General features: G+C 42.9%; 1 protein-coding gene across 5 annotated transcripts in view; it reads left to right on the top strand.

Moving 5' to 3' along the window:
• STEAP3 (STEAP3 metalloreductase) overlaps nucleotides 1–17,992 on the top strand; it is a 43,795-nt gene extending 25,803 nt beyond the window's left edge. For all 5 annotated transcript variants that reach the window (XM_053264478.1, XM_053264464.1, XM_053264472.1 and 2 more), the window contains 4 exons: nucleotides 1,948–2,442; nucleotides 5,170–5,694; nucleotides 8,413–8,574; nucleotides 13,713–17,992. In XM_053264478.1, the coding sequence (XP_053120453.1) occupies nucleotides 1,957–2,442; nucleotides 5,170–5,694; nucleotides 8,413–8,574; nucleotides 13,713–14,003 (1,464 nt within the window). In that variant the 5' untranslated portion in view covers nucleotides 1,948–1,956 and the 3' untranslated portion in view covers nucleotides 14,004–17,992. The remainder of the gene's footprint in view (nucleotides 1–1,947; nucleotides 2,443–5,169; nucleotides 5,695–8,412; nucleotides 8,575–13,712) is intronic.
• The last annotated feature ends 3,671 nt before the right edge of the window (nucleotides 17,993–21,663 follow it).

Genomic DNA, 21,663 nt, shown 5'->3' with positions numbered 1-21,663 from the left:
GGATTGAGTGGTTCGGCATGATGGGTGCTACCTACCACCCAAACCTCAAAAGAAATGGGCAAGCGAGCGATTTTAAATACATTTGTAACCTTTCCCCCAAACCCCCAAAGGATTCTATGGGGGCTTTGGGGAAAGATTAAAAATAATTAATCTCCCACTTACCCATTTCTTTTGTGGGATGGGTGGTGGGCAGCACCCATCATGCCCTACCACCCAGCCCACTTTGGTAGTAGGTTCTACTACCCATGGGGAATAACAGGGTGATTCGAATTTTCCATTGCTCCTTATGGACAAATTATTCAAATCAATTCAAGTTGATTCGTTGAAACAGCCAGCAATGGCTGATGTTTTGACTAGTCGATTCAAGTATTTTGCAATTTGATTCAAGCTTGAATCGATTAACAAAACCCAGTTAATGCACATCTCTAGTTGGCAGTCAACCCATTGACTCAACAATTGTCACCTTGTGGTAGTGGTGTGTGTGTCTGTGTGTCTGTGTGTGTGAGAGAGAGAGAGAGAGAGAGAGAGAGAAAGAGAGAGAGACTGACTTTCTCACCTTGACTGTCACTTCAACACTTGCTTACAGAGTTGTACAAGTTAATGATGTACCAATCAGGAAATGACAAAAACCAGGATATTTAATCCAGAGTGAAATGTGTTGATTAACAGAGACTATTAAAAGCTGCACAGAAGATGCCTTGAAAATTGTGATGTGGGGGTGGGGGGGATCTCTCCTTTGCTATGCTTTAGCCTGTCAATATGAACCCAAAAGGTGGTTAAAATACATTCAGGGTAAATCAATCTACTTGAAGCAATCATGAGACAATGTCATAGTGAGGCAATTCTAATTCATGCAGTTAATCTGAGTATTGAGACACAGATATGTATTCCAGATCAAATAGGAATGAGAGACCACTTTTGCCCCAGAGCTGTTAAAGAACTCAGGAACAAAAATAATCAAGGTCCTCACATCAGACAATGAGACTGTTCACACAATCACCCCTATCCAATCTTGGGCAGCCCTACCTGGTAGGGCTGCTTGCATGAAGTGTCGGCTGCTTGCATGTCAAGTGCTTGCATGAGGCTGATCCCGGTGATGCCTCCCTGGGTAGCCCAGGAATTTACCCTGGGCTTTTACCTGGGTTAAAGGGCATGAGTGTGCCCTTTTACCCCAGTACAGGGTCGTGTGAATGCTTGGGCTGTACGCAGCCCAAGCACACACACAGTTGGGCACCTAGAGTGCCCGATTCACAAGGAAATCCCTCAATGCACTGTGCTCATTGTGCAGTGCACTGTGGGATACTGGGAGGCTGGGGCGCATTTTCATGGCCTTCAGAACGCCACATGGCTCACAGCAGCACCAGTCATGTGGGTGCACAAGTCAGTGGTTTTGATCGCTGCTGGATCATCTGGGGGAAGGTAGGTTCTCTCCTGCTTTTCCCCTGCCTGCCCTCTCCGGTCCAGCAGAAGGTTGCATGGACTTGTATGAACATAAATATGAACATATATTAATATGTTAATTTGAACTCAGAATTTAAAGGGACGCTTATTAGGGCATTATAAAAGTATAGCCACTCAGTCACAACTGATCTAGAGTACATATCTCAGTATTCAAAACTGTGTGCATCTGAACTTCAATGAACATTGGTCTTAATGGTCATTTTGTAAACCAGATGAGCCACATCATATTAATGAAACCTTGCTGTTCATTTTGTGATATTTTAGTTCATCATAATGAGGGTATCACCCTAGTTTTGATATTCATGTCATACTGTATTCTGGTTTTGTGGTGTATGAATTCTTGTCTCAAAAGATCCACAACCGAGGATCTACCAGGGTTGTTTCTAGGAGATTTTGGAACCTTCATACAGAATGTCAGATATTCCAGGGCTGCAGATGCCATTTTCAGTTGAGTATTTTATGTGAATGTGTCTTTATTTGCTTTAGTTCAACGGGATGCCAGGAGGTGACATGGCAAAGCCGCTCCTAGGCCATCAAAATGGGAAGAGTGGCCCAAATCCTGTCCCAACTGCTGGAAGCAGGACAATCGGAATTCTGGGAAGCGGTGACTTTGCTCGCTCCCTGTCTATGCGTCTGGTGTGCTCAGGTTTCAAGGTGGTGGTTGGAAGCCGAAACCCAAAGCGGAATGCTAGCCTCTTCCCCGCAGCAGCTGAAGTAACTGTCCAGGCAGACGCCATAAAGAAGACAGATATTATCTTTGTGGCCGTTTTCAGAGAACATTACACCACACTCTGTGACCTAAGTGATGAGCTGTCGGGCAAAATACTGGTGGATGTTAGCAACAATGCTGAAATAAACCATCACAAAGAATCCAATGCCGAGTACTTGGCATCACTTTTCCCAACATGCACTGTTGTCAAAGGATTTAACGTCATATCAGCATGGACATTACAGTCAGGCCCTAGAGATGGCAATAAACAGGTACTGTTCTGTTCCTTTCATCAATTGTATGTATACCACCCAGTGTTCTATTTTTTTTTTCAACTGTGTGTGGGATGAGTTTCCTTCTGGGCAGCAGTATCAAGGCAGTGTGTGTACATGTATATTCAGAATGAAACCTTCCTGTTTAAAACTGAGTGGGATCCAAAATCAACTGAGCAAATATCAAAAACTGTGTGAGCACGCGCACAGGCGCATGCCTTAGAGCAGGGATTCTCAACGTGTGGGTCCCCAAATGTAATTGGACTTCAACTCCCATAATTCCCAACCAAAGGCCACTGGGGCTGGGGATTATGGGAGCTGAAGTCCAATAATATCTGGGGACCCACACATTGAGAAACCCTGCCTTAGAGGAAACACTGATAACACCATATTTTGTCAGACTCCTGAAAGAAAGATGGCGAGGAGAACATGGCTAAATGCAATTACAATACATTTTACTCATATCATCAGGACTCCCTTAAATTTGAATGTCTGCCACACAAACAGTACATAATCTTCTGTCTAGCACAGAATTCTGTACTCCCTGCTCTCTTAAAGACAAAAAAAATTGTGTTATTGTGGACCTCATGGTTGGGGAAACCATGTTTTTTGTGCTACCCTAAGGTGAGATGAAATGCTCTCAGGTGAAGGACAAGGGCTTCACCTATTTGGACTGCAAATATATCCCATAATCCCCTGCACTGTTGCTGAGGATTTTGAAGGCACACTTTCAGTTCATGGAGAGAGTCCCACCCCATACCAGGAACTAGAGATGTGCAAGCCGGCTCCCCCTCGAGCCAGACCAAGCCTGGTTCAGCTCAAGGTTGAGCTGAACAGTCCAGGGCTAGTTCGGGTTTTTTTAAAAAACAAATAATGGTGGACTTACAGCCATTGCGGGGCTTTGGGGGTCTCCAGAGATCCCTCCTCTCCCCCCTCCCCAGTCTCAAAAGGCCTGTTTTGGGCCATTTTTTGGCCTATTCTGGGATCTCTATGCTTGTGGGGGCCAGTGTGCAAATGGCCAGTGTTCATGCATGACAGCCTCCAAAATGGCCACCACCAGCACAAAGAGGTCTGGAACGAGCCAAAAATGGCCCCAAACAGGCAGTATGAGACCGAGGGAGGAGGCCAGCAGGAGGAGGGGGCACCTCTGGAGACACACACACCCCCGGCGGCCGCATAAGTACCCCCTGAAGCCCCACAATGGCAGTTAGTTCTCCATTTTTTAACCATACCTCCCCAAGCCAGGCCCAAACTGGTTCAGACTCAAGCCAGACTGGGCCTGGCTATAGTGTGCATAGAACTGGACCAGACCCAGTTCAGTTTGAGTCTGGTTCTACTCTAACTGAACCAGGTTTTCCAGTTTTGTGTACACCCCAGGAACAGTGCACGAGTCCAAGCTTGCATACTACTACCAGTGTGGTGGACACCCCCTGAGTTGTACTTCTCTAAGCAGTTACCTATTGTACCTGTGAGTCTAGAGTAACCCTTTGCCCACTTTCCTTTAACAAACATACTACAGCAAGGAGTAGTGGTGAAAAGGCTCTAGCAGTCCTTGTTAATAGTAGGGCCTCAGTGGCCCTACATCAGTGGCTCTAGATGCTGCACAAAAGCATCTAGACAGCCAGTGTCCATGGGACTTGCGATTCCCATGGCTCCTAATGTAGTTGGACATTGCTGTGCATAAACTTTGCCATGCCCCTACCACACAAGACCTAAATAAAACTGCAAGAAGCCTCTGCTTACTATACTCAGTCTCTGTTTAATAACTTGGGTTTGGACTGGATAGATCTGGGTTCAAATTCTCAGTCAGCCATGAAGTTAAACAAGTGGGTTTGGACCATTGATTGAATATGTGTCCTGATTAACTGGGCTATAGATTTTTAAACAATTATATTTTGAATCAAAGCAGATCCAAGGGTGGCAGGTGCCTTCTTAATAGAGATTCCTCTTCCTCCTCTCTCACACAGGAGGGTGTGCCTAATCTGAGATTAGGTGTCTGCTGAGGCACACATGTGTAGCACCTGCACACAAAAAGTACATTTTTAAAAATCAGAATGATTGTTTTATCAATATGCAGCTTTACACAGATGTAGCTGCTTAATTGACTAAAACTCAGTTGATCAACTAGGATCAGTTTCTTTAATCAAGTGAAAGATCTCATAACAAGATCTTCAGCTATTTCTGGAATATGACCTAAAATGTAGCCCTATCTTTATTTATCTGTTTTTAAGAGGCCCAGATATATCATGGGAAGAGACAGCACATATGATGTACCCATTTAGAAATCCTATGCTGTGCAGTGCCCAGATATTATTGTTGCTACACAGGCGGTCATTAGGGCTGTTCACACGACTGCTAATGGGGTAAGACAAGCATCCTACCCAGCTTCGAGAGCTGTGCATACTCCTGATTTTTGGTCGTCTGTTACCAAACAGCTAGGTGGGGCAGGGGAATAGTCTCAGAGACAGGAGCTAGGCAGGACAGCACCATCCTACCTAGCACTTTAACAAAGTAGGAGGAAAAGCTGTCCTATCTAGCTCCTGTCTCACAGATGATCACTCCCCCACCCTACCCAGTTCTTTGCTAACAGATGACCAAAAATCAGGAGCACATACAGCACGTGAAGCTGGGTAGGACAACAGTTGTGGGAACTACCTTATTATGTGTTGTTCCAGTTCCTTCATGAGTACCACTTTCATGTGCTCACACATCCTCTGTCTGCTGCAGGTCTTGATTTGCTGTGACAACCAAGAAGCAAAACATGCTGTTGCAGAAATTGCTCGCATGCTGGGGTTCACCCCCCTGGACATGGGCTCCTTGTCCTCAGCTCGTGAAATAGAGAATATTCCCCTGCGTCTCCTCCCTGCCTGGAAGATCCCTGTCTTCTTGGCCCTGGGTCTCTTCCTCTGCTTCTACACCTATAACTTCATCCGGCAGGTTTTGCACCCTTACATTCAGGACCAAAAGAACAAGTTCTATAAGATGCCCATAGAGGTCGTCAACACCACCCTGCCTTGTGTTGCCTATGTCATGCTGTCCCTCGTGTACCTGCCTGGAGTGCTCGCAGCCATCTTCCAGCTCTACAACTGCACAAAGTACAAGCGCTTCCCTGATTGGCTCGACCAGTGGCTTCAGCACAGGAAGCAGATAGGCCTGCTGAGTTTCTTCTGTGCAGCCTTGCATGCTGTGTACAGTTTGTGCCTACCTATGCGGCGGTCCCATCGCTACCTGCTACTTAATGAAGCCATGCAGGTACTGTAGTCTTCATGCTTGGAATGCTGACACACATGCCTGCAGCTTGTGGTTTAGGAATATGATTTTTGCTTAAGGGGCAAGAGGTCCCAGGTTCAACTCCCAGACAAGCCCTACCAGGAGTAGATTTGGGGCTGGGGTCTGCCTTTAAGATTTTTGGGAGTCTGGCCATAGCTCAGTTGTAGAACACCTATTTTGCTGTTTTAGCAGATTTGTGTATTTAAATTTTTACTACTGCCCTGCCCAGTGGACAGTATCCTGTCCATGGAAATTTGTTCCATGGCAGTAAGTTCTACTGAAGCCAGTGGGACTGAATCCCACATAAGCAGTCTTAAGATCACTATCTAAGGTATGTTGATGAATACGAAACAGTGGCGAGTTAGAATGTAGCACTTTCAATTTCTTATGTCTGCCAGCATTGAGTAGCATCCACAGCAGTGCAAATGAAAACTGTTTGGAGGAGAGCTGATCTTGTGGTAGCAAGCATGACTTGTCCCCTTAGCTAAGCAGGGTCTGCCTTTTAATGAGAGACCACATGTGAGCACTGTAAGATATTCCCCCCAGGGTATGGAGCCGCTCCGGGAAGAGCGGAAGGTGTCAAGTTCCCTCTCTGGCTTCTCCAAAATAGGGCTGAGAGAGATTCCTGCCTGCAACCTTGGAGAAGCCGCTGCCAGTCTGTGAAGACAGTACTGAGCTAGATAGACCAATGGTCTGACTCAGTATATGGCAGTTTCCTATGTTCCTAGAGGGGAGGGGGGGTGGCAAAAAAATTGTTTGCACTCATATCACTGTGGATGCTACCAACTTTCTTCTGCTTACATTTAGGACTGTGATTGCCTTCCAGTTTTCAGTGCAGAGACAACCGTCCATTCCAGCTGTGTTTCTCTTGTGTTACTTGCAAATAAATCCTAGGCAAGACTTCTCTGTCAGTTGCTCTATTTTCTTGCATTTTTTATGCAACATCCTTGCTTCATGAATCAGATCGATTTAATGGAATAAATGGATGGGTCTAAGTGTCAGTTTCTGTAATATAGTACAAATCCCATCTCTTTTTTTTCCATTAGCCTGCTCTCCTAAATGCACTTAAACCCAATCCCATTAAGCTCCTGAGCAGCCAAGTATTCAGAAAGCTATGCTTGTGGCCTTAGCTTGAAACTGGAGCTGACTTTCCATGTTCATTGCAGCCCTAAATGGCAAAGCACTGTCTGATCCTGGAGACACCAGGTTATTGGCAAGTACCCCAGAGGTCAGTGGGAACTCTCGGGGCTCCGTACCTCTCATGGTAATGTTTTAAGCCACATTTAGAAATCATATATCCATGATTCCTCACATTTTACTATGGGGATATATATTATCTTTTCCAAATCCAGCTCGCGCTCTCTCTCTCTCTCTCTCTCTCTCTCACACACACACACACACACACACACACACCATTTACCTTTTGTGCTGCATTGTTCCTAACTATAGTCAGCACAACCCTGCAGGAGATACATTCATGAATAACATTCTGACTTAGACCAGCAGGGGAAAGGATGAGCAAGGTGTGAGTGCATGGAACAGGCAGGGGACATTAGTCCAACCCAAAGCAACATGCACGGTTGTGAGGCTAGAAAGATCCTTAGTGTGCAGAATCAGTAATAAGCACCATAGCTGATATTAACCTATTACTATGGGGGTTTCAGAGGCTAAAAACTCAGAAAATACGAGGTGGGCGTGTTTTTTCACAACACCACAGGATTATGCTTCATAATATGAATACCTGAAGTTTTAAAAACATTTAAATTGATATTTTAATAATCAACCAGCAACATGTTTTACTACATCCCTGGTGTACATGTGTTACCTGAACATTGTGAAAAAGCAAAGCTTAGCAACAAAGATAAGAGTCTCCCTCTAACTTGAGTCTTGCTTCACGTACACACCTTATTTTTTCCTGAGTCCCCCCCACCCCCACCCCGAGTAAGTAAAAGGCACTTTAGGACCTTCACCTAGTCCTCAAGCTTCAAGAGTCAATGTTAAGAAGCAGGGTTCTTCAGTTTTGTGTAAATGCTAGAGTGGGCTAAGGCACATTTCTTCTGTTAAGTCTTATTGCAGCTATCTGAAGCTCCAGAGTGTTCCCATAAACCTCGGAAGTTGTGAGGAAATTTCCTCAAAACTTGTCCACCAAAACCTGGAAGGGCTTCATAACACCAAAAAATTAACTGTGTCAAACTCCTTCCTCTTCAGAAACAGAAGAGGGTTACCTGACTGGTGAGGGAGCCACAAAATGTCAGCATTTTCTTCTGTGGGGACTATTCGACAGCTTTCCTCCTTAGAAGCAGAAGGGATTGTTTAAGCTTAGAATTTCCCTGCTCTTTTTGCTGAAGCCCCCACCACCACCACTCGCCACTGAGTTCCATTAGATCTGCCCATCTGCTTAACTGTCCAAGCTCACAAACATTCTATCCCAGTGACTAAAATGGGGGCGGGGGGATGTTGAACTTCAGCATCTCAGGCATTTTATTTCCAAACTGCAGCAGATTTGGAGGGGTGGTGTCACTTGCCACCTAGTTGCTATCTACAAATGTTCAGATTGAACAGTCCATTTCAATTTTATGACCAATGGAATGTTCAGGGCTTATAATGGTAGAATGTTGAAACAACTCAACTGTCCAATATAATACATTTTCCTTTAGGACTCTGGGTTTATTTTATATGCCTTTGCTCTTGTTCCCTCAGCTTGAGAACAAAGGAAATGCCTGGATAGAAGAGGAAGTCTGGAGGATGGAGATTTACATCTCGTTCGGCATCATGGCCCTGGGCTTGCTCTCTTTACTTGCCATAACTTCGCTTCCTTCCATCTCCAACTCTCTCAACTGGAGAGAATTCAGTTTCATTCAGGTAAACACTGCATTTGCCCAGCAGTTGAAGGGCTTTTAGAGAGGAGGCAGGCCATAGCCTTGGGACCAAACACACAGGGCTGTCCTTTATGTGTTTGGCCCACTGGCATATAAAGTACGGGGGGCTACTATAATTCAAAACGGCCCTACTGTGTGAGGAGAAACACTAAAGTCCTCACACTATGCTCTGGTGGTAAAGAAGTTCAGCCCAAGATATCTGAAGACAGTAGGTTGAGTTTAAAAAAAACAAAGATGTATGAAAAAACTAAAAGACATAGAACAACATACCCAAACAGGCACTAGCCTTCAACAACTAGCCTTGAACATTTGTAACTGACCAAGATAGTTAAAATCCCATCAAGTCTCTAGTGGCCAGAAGAGGTTACTACAGTGCTAAGAATTTAGAATGCTTAGAATTCTAACACCTACCACATCAGATCACTACTGTCCCAGCTGCAACAGTTTTTGCCATATTTGTGGATCTCTTCAAAGTACTGGTTTTAACTTTAAAGCTCCATATGCCTTAGGGCCAAGTTACCTGAAAGATCACCTTCTCTCATTTGAATCTGCCCTGTAAGATCTTTTAAAGAGAGATTTTGCAGGTTCTACGGTACCACCCTCTTAAGCTCAGTTGGCAGGGATGTGTGAGCGACACTTTGCGGACATAATCTCCTCTCTCTAGAACTCCCTACCACCTGATTTTTGGGTAACACATTTCCTAGTAATTTTTAAACTAAATTTGAAAACATTTTTATTTCAGCCGACCTTTCCCAATAACCTTTACCCCCGTCCATTTTATTTTATTGCTGTATGTTGCAGTATGTTTTATTGCATTTTTGTTTTGGTTGCATTTTGCATTTTTGTGCTATCTACCTTGAGCTAGCTTTATAGGAAGGAAGAAAAAAGCAGGATATACTTGTTTTACACAAACAGTGAAAGGAGCACATTGGGAGGGGTAGTAAACCCTCCCCCTTTCCACTCCTTACCTTCCTGCAGTCCAGCTGCTCCTCCCTGCCGCCGGTTCTAAACCCAAGTTTAGCCAGAAACTAACAAGGGTAGCTGGAGCATGGACTGAGGTCGGGAAGGCACAAAAGGGCTCAGTGCCCCTCTTCTGAGCATTCTGTTTACTGTTAAAAGGTCTTTCTAGGAACTCTAGGCTTCATGTGTTATCCTCCCTGGATCAGGGTTAGCAGCTTGTAGCGTTCAGTAAACACAGAGCATTGCAGATAAAACTAAAAGGTCTGCAATGTTTTTAAAAACTACCATGGGTTGAATAAAATCATTATGTATAAGCCAACATGTTGATGGAAATACAAAACAAGGAGATTTTGTGCTCCACATAGATGTCCCATAGGCAAAAGTGATCGGGGGCGGGGGGGACACACCTGAACACTGGACTATTTTTAATGAGATGTTTAATTTGCACATGAACATGGACCAGGACACTAATACTTCAGTGAGATTTCAGATTTTTTTAAAAAATTCCTGACCCCTTCACAGAATCAAATGTTTCTGTCTGCTCATAAATTGCTCCTGAAGACTTCCCTAAGTCAGTCTCTCCATTGCCTGCCCTGTCCTATCTTGCTGGGTGCTGCTCTGCTCGTGCTCTTTTCCTCAGCCAGAAATGCAAAATGCCATTGTCATTTTAGCTCTTCCCTTTGTCAAGCAAGGAGTGTTTCCTTCAAACAGCCTGCTCTCCTTCAGAGATGGCTATAGTTCAGCCATGCATAAGACAGTGCGTGCGCACGCATGTGTGCATGTGCAAGCAAAGCATTCTGGGACACAGCGTTAGAAGGTGCTTTATAATGAATGCACATTTTTAATGACTGTTGTTTGAATAGCCTAATCCACAGCCCACTTTAGTCAAAATTAGATTCTTGAATTTAAGCCCATTGGCTTCCATAAGATTAAACAGTCTTAAATTGCTAACTTGACTTGTTTTTGAATAAGGTTCAAAGGATATCAAAATAAATGGTTGTACACACAAAGGGGGCCTCAAGATCCTAAGCTGCCATAAGAGGCTGTATCTGCAGAGAGCTGGTCTTGTGGTAGCAAGCATGACTTGTCCCCTTAGCTAAGCAGGGTCTGCCCTGGTTGCATATGAATGGGAGACTAGAAGTGTAAGCCCTGCAATATATTCCCGTGTGATGTGTGCAGCGTGCACGTCAGCGGCGGCCACATGCGCGGAAGTTACTTCCGCATTTACCATCAACAAGGGGGCGGGGCGGAAGGGAGGACTGCTGCCGCCCCAAAGATTTTACTTGGAAATGGAGCGCCGGAGGGGGGAAAGCGCGGGAGTGGTAAGTACAAACCCCCCACCGCCCTTAAAGAGCCGCACACACCCTGGCCTCGGACCGCGCCTCCGCGGTCCGCGCACATCTCTATTCCTGTGATATGAGAAACATGGCCCAGTTTCCTCTTTGACATTGAAGGGGGTCTCAGTGTGCACCTCTCATATCATACACTGCTGCATTGGTGCCTCTAAAATATTGCTATCCAGAGTGAGCCCTTAGGTTGCTTGTGCAGTCAGGCTAAGGCCCATATATACACAAGACTAATTGTTATAGAAATGCTCCCTTGAGAGACAAACCAGAAAGAAGTCAATGCATTAAAGCCTTCCTTCTCCCCCACCCACCCCCGAGTTGGTAGAGACTGAGCATGTCCAAATCTTATGTCAAATCAAATGGTAAGAAAGAGGCTGGCTGAGCGGTGGAACAAAAAAACGAAAAGCCATGTGAAGAAAACCTTTCTCCTTGCATTTCAGAATTCAGGTTGCAGTGTGAAGCTAATACATAATAGCACACTAGAAACAGTATCTTCACATTGCCCTTGTATGTTTTTTCAACATACTCTGCATCAGGTGGTTTTGCTTTTTAATTAAAAAGTATATCACAGCAGTTGCAGCTATATCAGTTGCTCAGTAGTTCTTCAGAAGGCAGCTTTGGTCCTTTTTACATGAATAGCAAATGGTGGAGTTGAGTATGTCTTGCAGAGATTGTTCTCAGAACTTAAGAGAGTATGGGGCACAGTAAGTCCTACTAAGGCTGAAAGAGAGAAGCCTCTGCTAGAGGTTAATCTTCCTAAAACCTATCAAGGCTCTGAGAACCAGTCAAAATTTATACCCCCACATGGGGACCCCTAAAAACCACATCCACACGGCAGCACCTCCATGCAAGGCACACAGTGTTTGGAGTCTACTTATCACATGGAGGACCTTGAACAGATGAAGTCTCCATGCCAGAGCTGCACAGCATTTCCTTGGCTGCTGCCAGACAATTCCAGACATCCACTGATCACATAAGCAGGCTTCAAATCTTACCAGCCTTGCCTGGAATACTACCACATGGAAGCAATTTTCAGTCTGCAGACGGCGTGCAATATCTAACTTAGTTGTCAAGTTTAAAGCTCCCTCCATACATCATTCCGGATTCCTGGCTATCCAGAATATCCCCAGCTACTAAAGAGGTAACTAACTCCTTTAGCACAATATACAGAGAGATGGCAGCTCCCACAAAGCACATGGTACCGAAATACAAAGCAAGTAGAATCACTGGGGGTATCTTCCCATTTTACAAAGTTGTCTTTTCAGGACAAGTGTTCATGTGTAAGTTTTGGGGCTCCCCCCAAAACTTACACATGAACACTTATCCTGAAAAGGGTTGGAATTTTTCATTTTCAGGCCCATTTTCATCATGGGTTGGAATTTTTCATTTGCAGGCCCTTTGGCAGCATTATGGAACACTATCACATATTTAAAACAAGTAAAATATAAGATGGAACAGAATGGCTAAAATCCATACAGCTACTTTCGGTGTGCCCAAGCACTTGGCCAATGAGTTTAACCTTTTTCTTTTGAATATATCAAACAGCTTTGCAAAGTCCCTTCAACTTCAAAAGCAGTATGCTGTGCATATTTGTGAAGCACAAGCCCAAAGTCATCTTGAACATCTGACACTAGTTCTGTATTTCTTTGGATCCCAGCCAGTACCACTATGAGGAAAGGTTTCTGAAAGACATCTCAAAACTCAGATTTTCAATGCTTCCCTGTGTTGAACAGAGCATTTAGCAAATTGTTAATACTAACAGAATTTATTCAACATTTCTTTAAAGCTTTTCATTTCCTTTGCCTTAAATAGTGGTCTTTTGTGCTTTCTACTCTGCCACCTAGTGGTGAAAGGTTCTATGTGTAAAAAGTATATTCTGAAGACACTAACTTAAGTCTCTACACAGCAGGCATATGTGAATCATGGGAAAGAAAACATCTAGCATTCCGCCCTGCCCCAACCCCTGACTATTTCCCATACATCTGCACATAGGAGGCAGTTTTATGTGGATTCTCCCATTGTGGTTCGATTTGTGATTGGGCTATATATACCCAGTTTCCATTATTGCAGGGGTGATTATCAGCTATTCCCAGTTCCTGCATGCGTTTTTCACACTGAGTGACTTTTCCAGCTTGGAGAGGATGCTGGAGACTGAGGCTGTTCTCACGAGCAGCCAAGCCCAGGCTTAAGAGTACCACCATAATCACCACTTGGATCTGCACAGATCTTGGTGGTGGTACAGCACTAAACCCAGCACTGTAACCCAGCTCAAACAAGGTTAAGGACACAGTTGGCTCCGGGCTTTAAAGATTGATAACCAGCACCTTGAATTGGATCCACAAACAAATTGGCAGCCACTGCAGCCCTTTCAAAATAGGTGTAAATAAGCTCCATTGGAGCAGTTCCAGAGAATGGCAGCTGCATCCTGCACCAACTTCCAAATATTCTGCACCACCAAGTTTCCAAATATTCTTCAAGGGCAGCCCCACATAAAGCAGATGGCAGTAATCCAGTTGCAACAGAACTAGATTGAGTAACCATGGGCAGTTTCAGTGGAAGTTCATCATCAAAGTGATTGTGCATGTGCAGCCCAAGTGTATCCATGTCAACCCGGAAATAAGACCCACTAAGCTCAGTAGAATTTACTCTAAGTAACAGTGCATACGACTGTAGCTTTAATCCAGCTATCTCCAGTCAAAGATACATACAGATATCAGTGTAAGTATGAAGCACTTAGCAAAATGCAACGACATTATTACATAGTTTTCTATAATGTTACAGAAAAGTGACACATTTTTCCGGTTGCCCTTTCCAGTCCTCCCTTGGATTTGTTGCTCTGGTGATCAGTACTCTCCACACCTTGACTTATGGCTGGACCAGGGCCTTTGAAGAAAAGCAGTACAAGTTCTACCTGCCTCCCACCTTTACCCTCACACTGCTGGTACCGTGTGCAGTAATCCTAGCTAAACTCTTCTTCTGTCTCCCTTGTATGAACCAAAGACTGCGGCGGATCAGGAATGGGTGGGAAAAAGGCAGGTATGTTAAGTTCACCCTACCCAGAGCAACAGGGGAATTTTCAAGTGACGAAAGCACCAGCACTGTGTGACACAGCACCTTTTTCCATTACAAATTTCAAAGAGCACTATGAGAGATGTGATGTTGGTTTTTTAAATAGGTTTTTAAAAAAGCTTTTAAAGTTTGGTATCAATGGACAGTGGTTGATAATTTTATTTGGGATGTTTTAGGAAAAAAGGTTACTAGTGTAGTCAGTTTACACATTATTTAATACACACTGGTAATTCTCTCGGGTGGGGGGGGAGGGATAATTGCCTTAAAGTATCAATGTGAAACTTCAACTACACATTCTACAGATATATAGAAAAATAAGAGTCATTCTGTAGATGAAAGAGCCACATTTTTTTTATCTGGAGCTGTTTTGACACCTGATCAATATTTTCTTTAAAGCAGTTTTTCTGCTTAAAAACTGGCTCATGTGTACAAGGATTATCATTTTGGTTAACTACCAGACTGATTAGGTTGTGATCTTCAGCTATTTTTCGAGTGGATAAGTTACATTGATTTCAGTAACTTTAGCCCTGCTGACTGAGCAGAGACACCTTTCAAAGTGGTGGTTCTCTTATACTGAGCAAGGAGAGAGCAACTGGTGTCTACCATATGTTTCTTTTTAGATTGTGAGCCCTTTGGGGACAGGAAGGTAACCATCTTATTTATGTATTTATTTTTCTATGTAAACCGCTTTGAGAATTTTGTTGAAGAGCGGGATATAAATATTCATTGTAGTAGTAGAATTTACCTGAAAACCAAATTCCTAGTGCAAAAACAGCTCAACCTGGAGCAACATGTTACATTCACATACAAAACACATACACTAAACAAACATTTTGTTGTATACATACAGAATACTTATAGACAGCAGCCACATATTCATGCAATGAATTTAAGCATTGTTACTCTAATGATGACTGCTTTCATCCCTTTGATAGCTCTAATAATTGCTTTTTAACATGTCAACCATTTACATAATATGCACTTTCAGTTTGGCTCTCATTAAGCTTATTGCATGTTTGCGGTCAGTTCAGGACATGTGAACGGAGCAAGAATTGGAAAGAAACCTCCATTCCAAAGAGCAGATAATCACAAACTAGAGCTTATCTACAATTAGCTATTCCATGTTTGTGAATCTTAAGTTTTGCTGACTTGCTGTGAGCATTTTCTCCTGTGTTCCGCACTATGGGCTTGTTCTTACAACCTGTGTGATTGTAGTTAAAGGGTTAACTATGATCACTGAACCACACACATTCCCCCATAGCATGATGTTAGAACTCACACAGTATTGGCGATCATATAGTCCCATCATCACAATTAACTAGAACTAATCTGATTTTAGCTGCTGATCATAGTTTAATCCTCGAACCACAGTGGTAGAACTACAGTCACTGATACAGCACAGGTTCTCATCTCACGCTCTGTTGAAGCATGTGTGGCTCGGACATCGTAGTCAACCCTTTAACTACGATCACACGGATTGTAAAAATGGCCCTGTATATAGCTCGTCTCCCCATCATTCTCTTCTCTCTTTCACGAACTATTTCAGGTTGTATGAAGAAAAGTCTTTACATATCCTAGAATGGCTTGGAAAGATTAGAGGGAGAGATACATACAAAAGTGTGTGAGCAAGAGAAAATAGTAGCCCTCCCACCTCTTTCTATGGTGCGTGCATGTGTGTGCACATGCTACTCCCACACCTCATATCTGAAGTTTTCAAGGCAGCACTAGGAAGTGAGGGTGATGAGGAATTAGCTGTAACTGAAGTGTTAGCAGACAACTAGGAAAGAGACAGGATTTGGCTTACTTCCTGGTTTGTCTCACTGGCAGAAGTAGCTGCTGACAAGGAGCTTTAGGACTGTTGTACTTGGAGGACACTGATCAAACAAGGCGCTATAATCCACATCTGGCTGACTGTGGACTTTCACAAATTATTTGATCATTCATCCATTTACATGTGACCAAAGGTCATCCATTTCCTAAGATATTAAGCCCTCCTTCATGGATGTAATTCAACACCAATTCTATGGGTATTAAATCTTCATTGGATTTATCTGCTACATTTCTCCAAGTTCTCACACTGCTATTATGCCAAAACTCAGTGTGTTGCCTAAAGAAGCTATTTCCAGAAGCAAAGTGCCCCACTTGAAGCACTGGGAAAGCGATTCCACCAGCCAAGTATACCTCTCAGCTCCAGGCCACTTAAATACACAATGGTCTGACAAGGGACAAATCCAACAGCCTAAAACCAATTAAATGATGAGTAGGAAGGACTTGGAAAATCCAATGAGGGAAGCTCAACTGCTGGAATAAAGCTGATTGTGGGGCAGCCTTCATAGAGATGAACCCTTGAGTGGCAAGTCAGCTGAACAGTTATCAGAAACTGCTATGGATGAGTGCAAAGCAGTTATGTGAAGGCTCCAACTCTAATTCAGTTTCGTTTTGGAGCTTGTTTGACCTTCCTAATAGTGTAGGTAACTAGCAAAAGTCCAGAATGATAGCTTTTTTGTTTCTCGGTTATTTGTTTTGCACCACGCTGAATCTTAAACCATTCTTGGTATGCTCAAAGCAGCTTTCCAGCAGATACCAGTACTCTGACACAGGACAGGTTATGCACTCTTCTGCAAACCCACATAAACAGCCTGAAAGTATGAACGTTCTGAGGTATGACACAGGTTTCCAGCAAATATAGCATTCTCTTCACTGAAGTCCAGGAAGTTGTGAGCATGCTTGCACACATCCCATAGCGTCCTCCCAAATTCCAAAAAGGTCAGCCCAGAAAGTTAAACAAGTTTACACAGGTTTGCTTTCTACCATTTTGTCTGCTTTCAAGATTTCTAAAAACTTGGCAGGAAGTGTTAAGCATGGACAGTATTGCCAAAGAGCAAGAGGGTCTCTGGAGAACTTGGAACTAATTATAGTAGCATTATATACTCCCCAACAACCAGTCCTTTTGAAGTCTATGCCATGTAGGGTTTTTCTTCTTATCAGATTCCACATTTTTAAAAATCAGATATGACTTGTATTTTTATATTTTTCTCAACAATTACTTACACACAAACAGAGCAGATTATCATTAGCTCTTTTCAGATGTTATAAGCGCAAGCAGCACTTACAACTGCAAAAGTGAGGAGAACGTTCCACCCCACCACTGTCTTTCATCACCTCCCACTGGGCACACATGCTTACGACATCATTTGTGTGAAGGGGAAGGCACTGGATCGATTGAGGCTGCTGCTCAAGGAGTCAGCAGTTAACACGCTTGCGGCACGTTCCCCTTCAGACAAACAACATTTTTAAGTGTGTGCACCCAGCAGGAGAAGGTGAGTGGCAGAGGACTTCCTCCCTGCTTTTGCACTTGTAAGTGTGAATGCTGCTTGCACTTATGTCTGAAGAGGGCTACTGTTGCAGTGAGGAAGACATACATCCTAGTAGTTTTAATTTGATCGACCATCAGAAAAATCTCATATAGTTTTTATGTTCATCATTTAAGATTAATGCCAACAGCTTTACATGTCAATGTGGCCGTTTCAACAACTTGCCATTTCAGAGTTGCCCTTTAGGCATCTACACTGAACATTCCTGCCCCCATGAGACATTTTAAAAATTATTCTGGTTTTGTTAAAGCTGTACATCTCTCGCTCTCTTTTTTAAAAATGTTGCAGGCGGGGGCTTTTGTGAGTAGTTTCTGCATTTTTAACCCACCAATATTGGGATGTAAGGGTTCTGCAATGCTTGCTTGAAGATATACCCATGTTATTTTTCTATCTATATTCTGTATGATATATTGCTGCAAAATGAGAAAGATGAAATGTATACTGCCTGTATCAATGTTTTCTGCAATGCCTAATTTGTGCCTTGGGAGTTTTAACCACAGTTGCCATCCTGCCTTGTAGAACTTCTATTCTTCCTGTTGTCATCATGTATAACTTTACGTAATCAGGATATATCTATGAAATGGAAACATTGATGCTAGCTAAACCTCGCTATCTTTTCTCTTACTTGCAGTAAAAAGTGATTTATAAAATTCCTTTGCATTATATCCTGGTTTGTAAATGATGGGGCTCATCCCTACTCCTACCCCTTCCTGGGAAGGGGCAACACACCTAGAGCGTTGCAAAATCTCAGGGAGGGAGGGTACCCTAATGGTGGCTTCCTTCATGCCATCTGAGGTACAGCATTCAAACCACCACTGCCTCTTCCAAGGAAGAGACGAGGCATCCCTGGCATAAGATAGGAGAGAAAGAAGAAGAGAAGAACTGAATTGGTTGAATGCTCCTGTCAGAGGACTCAGTTCTAAAAACTCATAGCAACCTAACAACAGCCAAGGGGCTTGACTGATATACTTCTGCTTTGGCAGTCAGATTAAGGATGGAGCTGTATTCTCTGGATAAAATGGGAAACTGATGGAGATAACACAGCAATAGTACTGAATCCAGTACTACTCAATGCTCTCTTCCGAAGAACAGTGTTCTTAGAACACATCTGTAGCACATAAGCCAATGAAAGAAAAGGTCAAGGGACAGGACGTCATCATTCCAAACAGCAGAGGGAGTCCAACAATGCTCAAGTGCATGTAAATCAATATACTGCCCAATGGAATATCCCACTTAATTTTTTTAACGCAAAGTAACTGGACACTTTGATAGTCAAATGTATGAGGATGGCAGCATCCTTCATTACCCCACACTGACCTGAGAAGCTCAGACAACAGACACTTCATGTCTACCTAAAAAAGCTATACCAGGGATCAGTAGGCAAGTGGAAGGGGAATGCAATGGGTACTTTCCCTCTTTTTAATCGTTTAAGCTACTACCTCAAAAGAATGCAATGTGTCAGAGCCATCACCTTCTAGTGAGGAGATGCAGAATTTTACTGAGCTTATTTGGCAGTTGGATTTTAATGAGTTCATTTACATTCTTGAACTGAAGCTTAACCTCTGCAGGTAAAGCTTTTTAAATACTCTCTAGGTATTTGCAGAGGAATTTTAACAATGCTACTAGTCTCCATTCTGCAAAGATTTCTCTAAAATGCTGTGATCTGGCTATTCCTTAACTCAAAGTAGGATGCAGGGAGACATATTTTGTACATTTAAATATACACCAGTTCAGAGTAAATATGGTCAGTATTGACCAGCTCAATACTGACCATATGTACTCTGGTCAGCCCCATTAACTTCAACTGGGTTTGTTTTCATGTGAGTACACTAAGGACTGTAACCATAGAGCTGCATCCCATCTATGATTGAAGTCCCTTCCAGGGATCAACATCCTGACTAAAGCTGTGAGCGTGCAAGCAAAAGCAGCAAGCATGCAATAGCTGCACTCCCACTTCAGCAACATGAGACACGTGCAGCGGGGGGACAATTTTCACCAGTCTTCCCTTCCCTTGGAAGTGCTCCGTCTCATGTGAAATTATGTAGGAGGGTTGTACAGCCCTCAGGGACATAATTGGGGTGACATAGAGCACTTTCAGGGGAAGGGGAGATGGGCAAGAACGGTCCCCCTCCACACAAGCAAGCTTCTGTGCTTCAAGAACAAGCGTGTAGCTGCTGTTTCTTTTTCTTGCACCCATGCAGCAGCTTTAGTCAGGATGTCAGCCACAGAGTACAATTGCAAGGAAGTGCACCCAGGAAATGTCTCTATAAATCAAAACAGTAACATATGTACATTGGATCATCAGTAAACCAAACTGAAATGAAGACTGGGAAGATTTCACATCTATCTACAGCTTGCAAGGAACCGGTTATGCTCGCATATATAATACAGTACTAAGACATTACAAGGAACATAGTTTTTACACTGGCTTTGTTTTTTAGCCCCAGTACAGCAAACAACTGTGTCTGCAGCCTTTGGCACCCTACCAGGCCCTGGGCACAAGCATCTTAGGTTAAACCAGTTCACCAACTGTAATGTACAAAGGCTTTATATTTTTCCTTGCCCATGCAAGAAAAAGGAAAGCCTGCGCTGACACCTAGTGGCTTTTGATGCGGACAAATCTATTTCTCTCTTCGCCTGGCCTGGAGATGTTTGAATAAACATCTTTGTGTTGTTGTTTTTTTTAAAAAGGCTTGTCTGCTATCCTGGTGTTTGTTGAAATCACAGAGACTGCCCACAGCAAACCACATGCTTGTCACTCAAAGCAGCTCTGAGGTGACTTTGAACGCTCATGAACATCAGAGAGCAAAATGGATTTCATGCTGGCACCAACTTGAAGTAGCCACAGACAGCAAATCTAAACAGGATCCCCACTTCCGATGTCATGTCTCTGTCATTGATATTGAAATTATGTTATTCATGTATCTGGAATCTCTGGTTAAAAAATTTGAAGCAGTCCCAAATCCCATCTATTTCAAGAACATTACAATCCAAAAAATAGAAGGATCTGGATTTTTATAACCACCACATTGCACTACATAAAACGTAGTGCTTTTATTTTAACTTTAAAGAAGTCTCTAATCTCATGACTGCAGCAAAACATGAAGAACTATTTCCAAAAGTCAGAAATGAAGAACGATTTGCCTATCACACATCTGTACTTAAGAGTCCCACCTGCCCCTTTCCCCGACAACTAGTCCTACAAACCTGAATTCCACAAAATTTCAAATATTTACCATGTCCACTGTATTAGCTATATATTCTGAACAGGGGCATTCCAATTGCAGAGGCCAGCATGAGGGAAAGCTTTTTGTAGAAATTTAAAGCTAAGTGTTTGAGAATTAATGCCTGTGTCATTTTAAAAAAATAACCCAGCCAATAATAAAGAGACCTACTGAAAACATACAAGTAACCAGTACTTCAGAAAGTCATACTAGATGCATCACTGCCAAGAACATAGCAAAGGCCCCTATTGCTAAGCTCCGTCAATGAAGTGCCCCTGTTTTTCCACTGAGGGATTTGTAGAACAATGATAGCAGTAACGTCTTCCCTCAGAGTTGTTTTATTTCAAGTACAACTAAATAGTGTGGAAACACCAGGCACAGAGTAAGGCAATTATTATAGTCTTCAAAGTGGACTCATGCAAGATGGCCAATATATATCTAAAAGCACAAAATGCTATCAGGCCATGCAACTCTGAGCCGTAGCTGTGCCTCCCAAAAACAATTACCTCAAACCCAACGACAGACTTTAAACCCTGAAAGCATCAGTGCTTATGTTTCTTTACTGACATTTGTCAGTAACATAAACTGAAACAAACATATTTATGTTTCCTTGGTGACATATTGTAAACTACCCAGATGCAAGTTTTGGGCGGTATAGAAATATTTTAAATAAATAAAATAGATAATAATAAATATACCCATTACAACTGCATTCTGGTAGTTAAGCTACTCTCCTCAACACAAAAATCTTTCTATAATACTGATCATTTACCAAATGGCAGCCACCCATGTTGGGAGCCAATAACCTGCCTATATGAATTTCACCACTTATCTGCGCCTGATCAGAAATCCAGGAGAGCAGTAAAATTTCCACTGCATAAGAGGTTGCTAGAGACTGTTATTTAATTCTACGGCCATTGCAGTACATTCCAAAATTCTCACTCACATCTCTTGTGGCCAGCTTAATAAATAAAGATTTTGATTCTATGCAGTTTTAATGGCATTTCACTTTTTTGCCTTCTATCTGTATCTGTCATCTCACACACAAAAACCTCTGCTCCCAAGTCATACAGATAAATTTTTTACAATAAGAACACAA

The sequence above is a fragment of the Hemicordylus capensis genome, chromosome 1, assembly GCF_027244095.1.
Source record: "Hemicordylus capensis ecotype Gifberg chromosome 1, rHemCap1.1.pri, whole genome shotgun sequence".
Lineage (NCBI taxonomy): Eukaryota > Metazoa > Chordata > Lepidosauria > Squamata > Cordylidae > Hemicordylus > Hemicordylus capensis.
The sequence above is the reverse complement of the archived record's forward strand: the minus strand, read 5'-3'. Positions and strand labels throughout refer to the sequence as shown.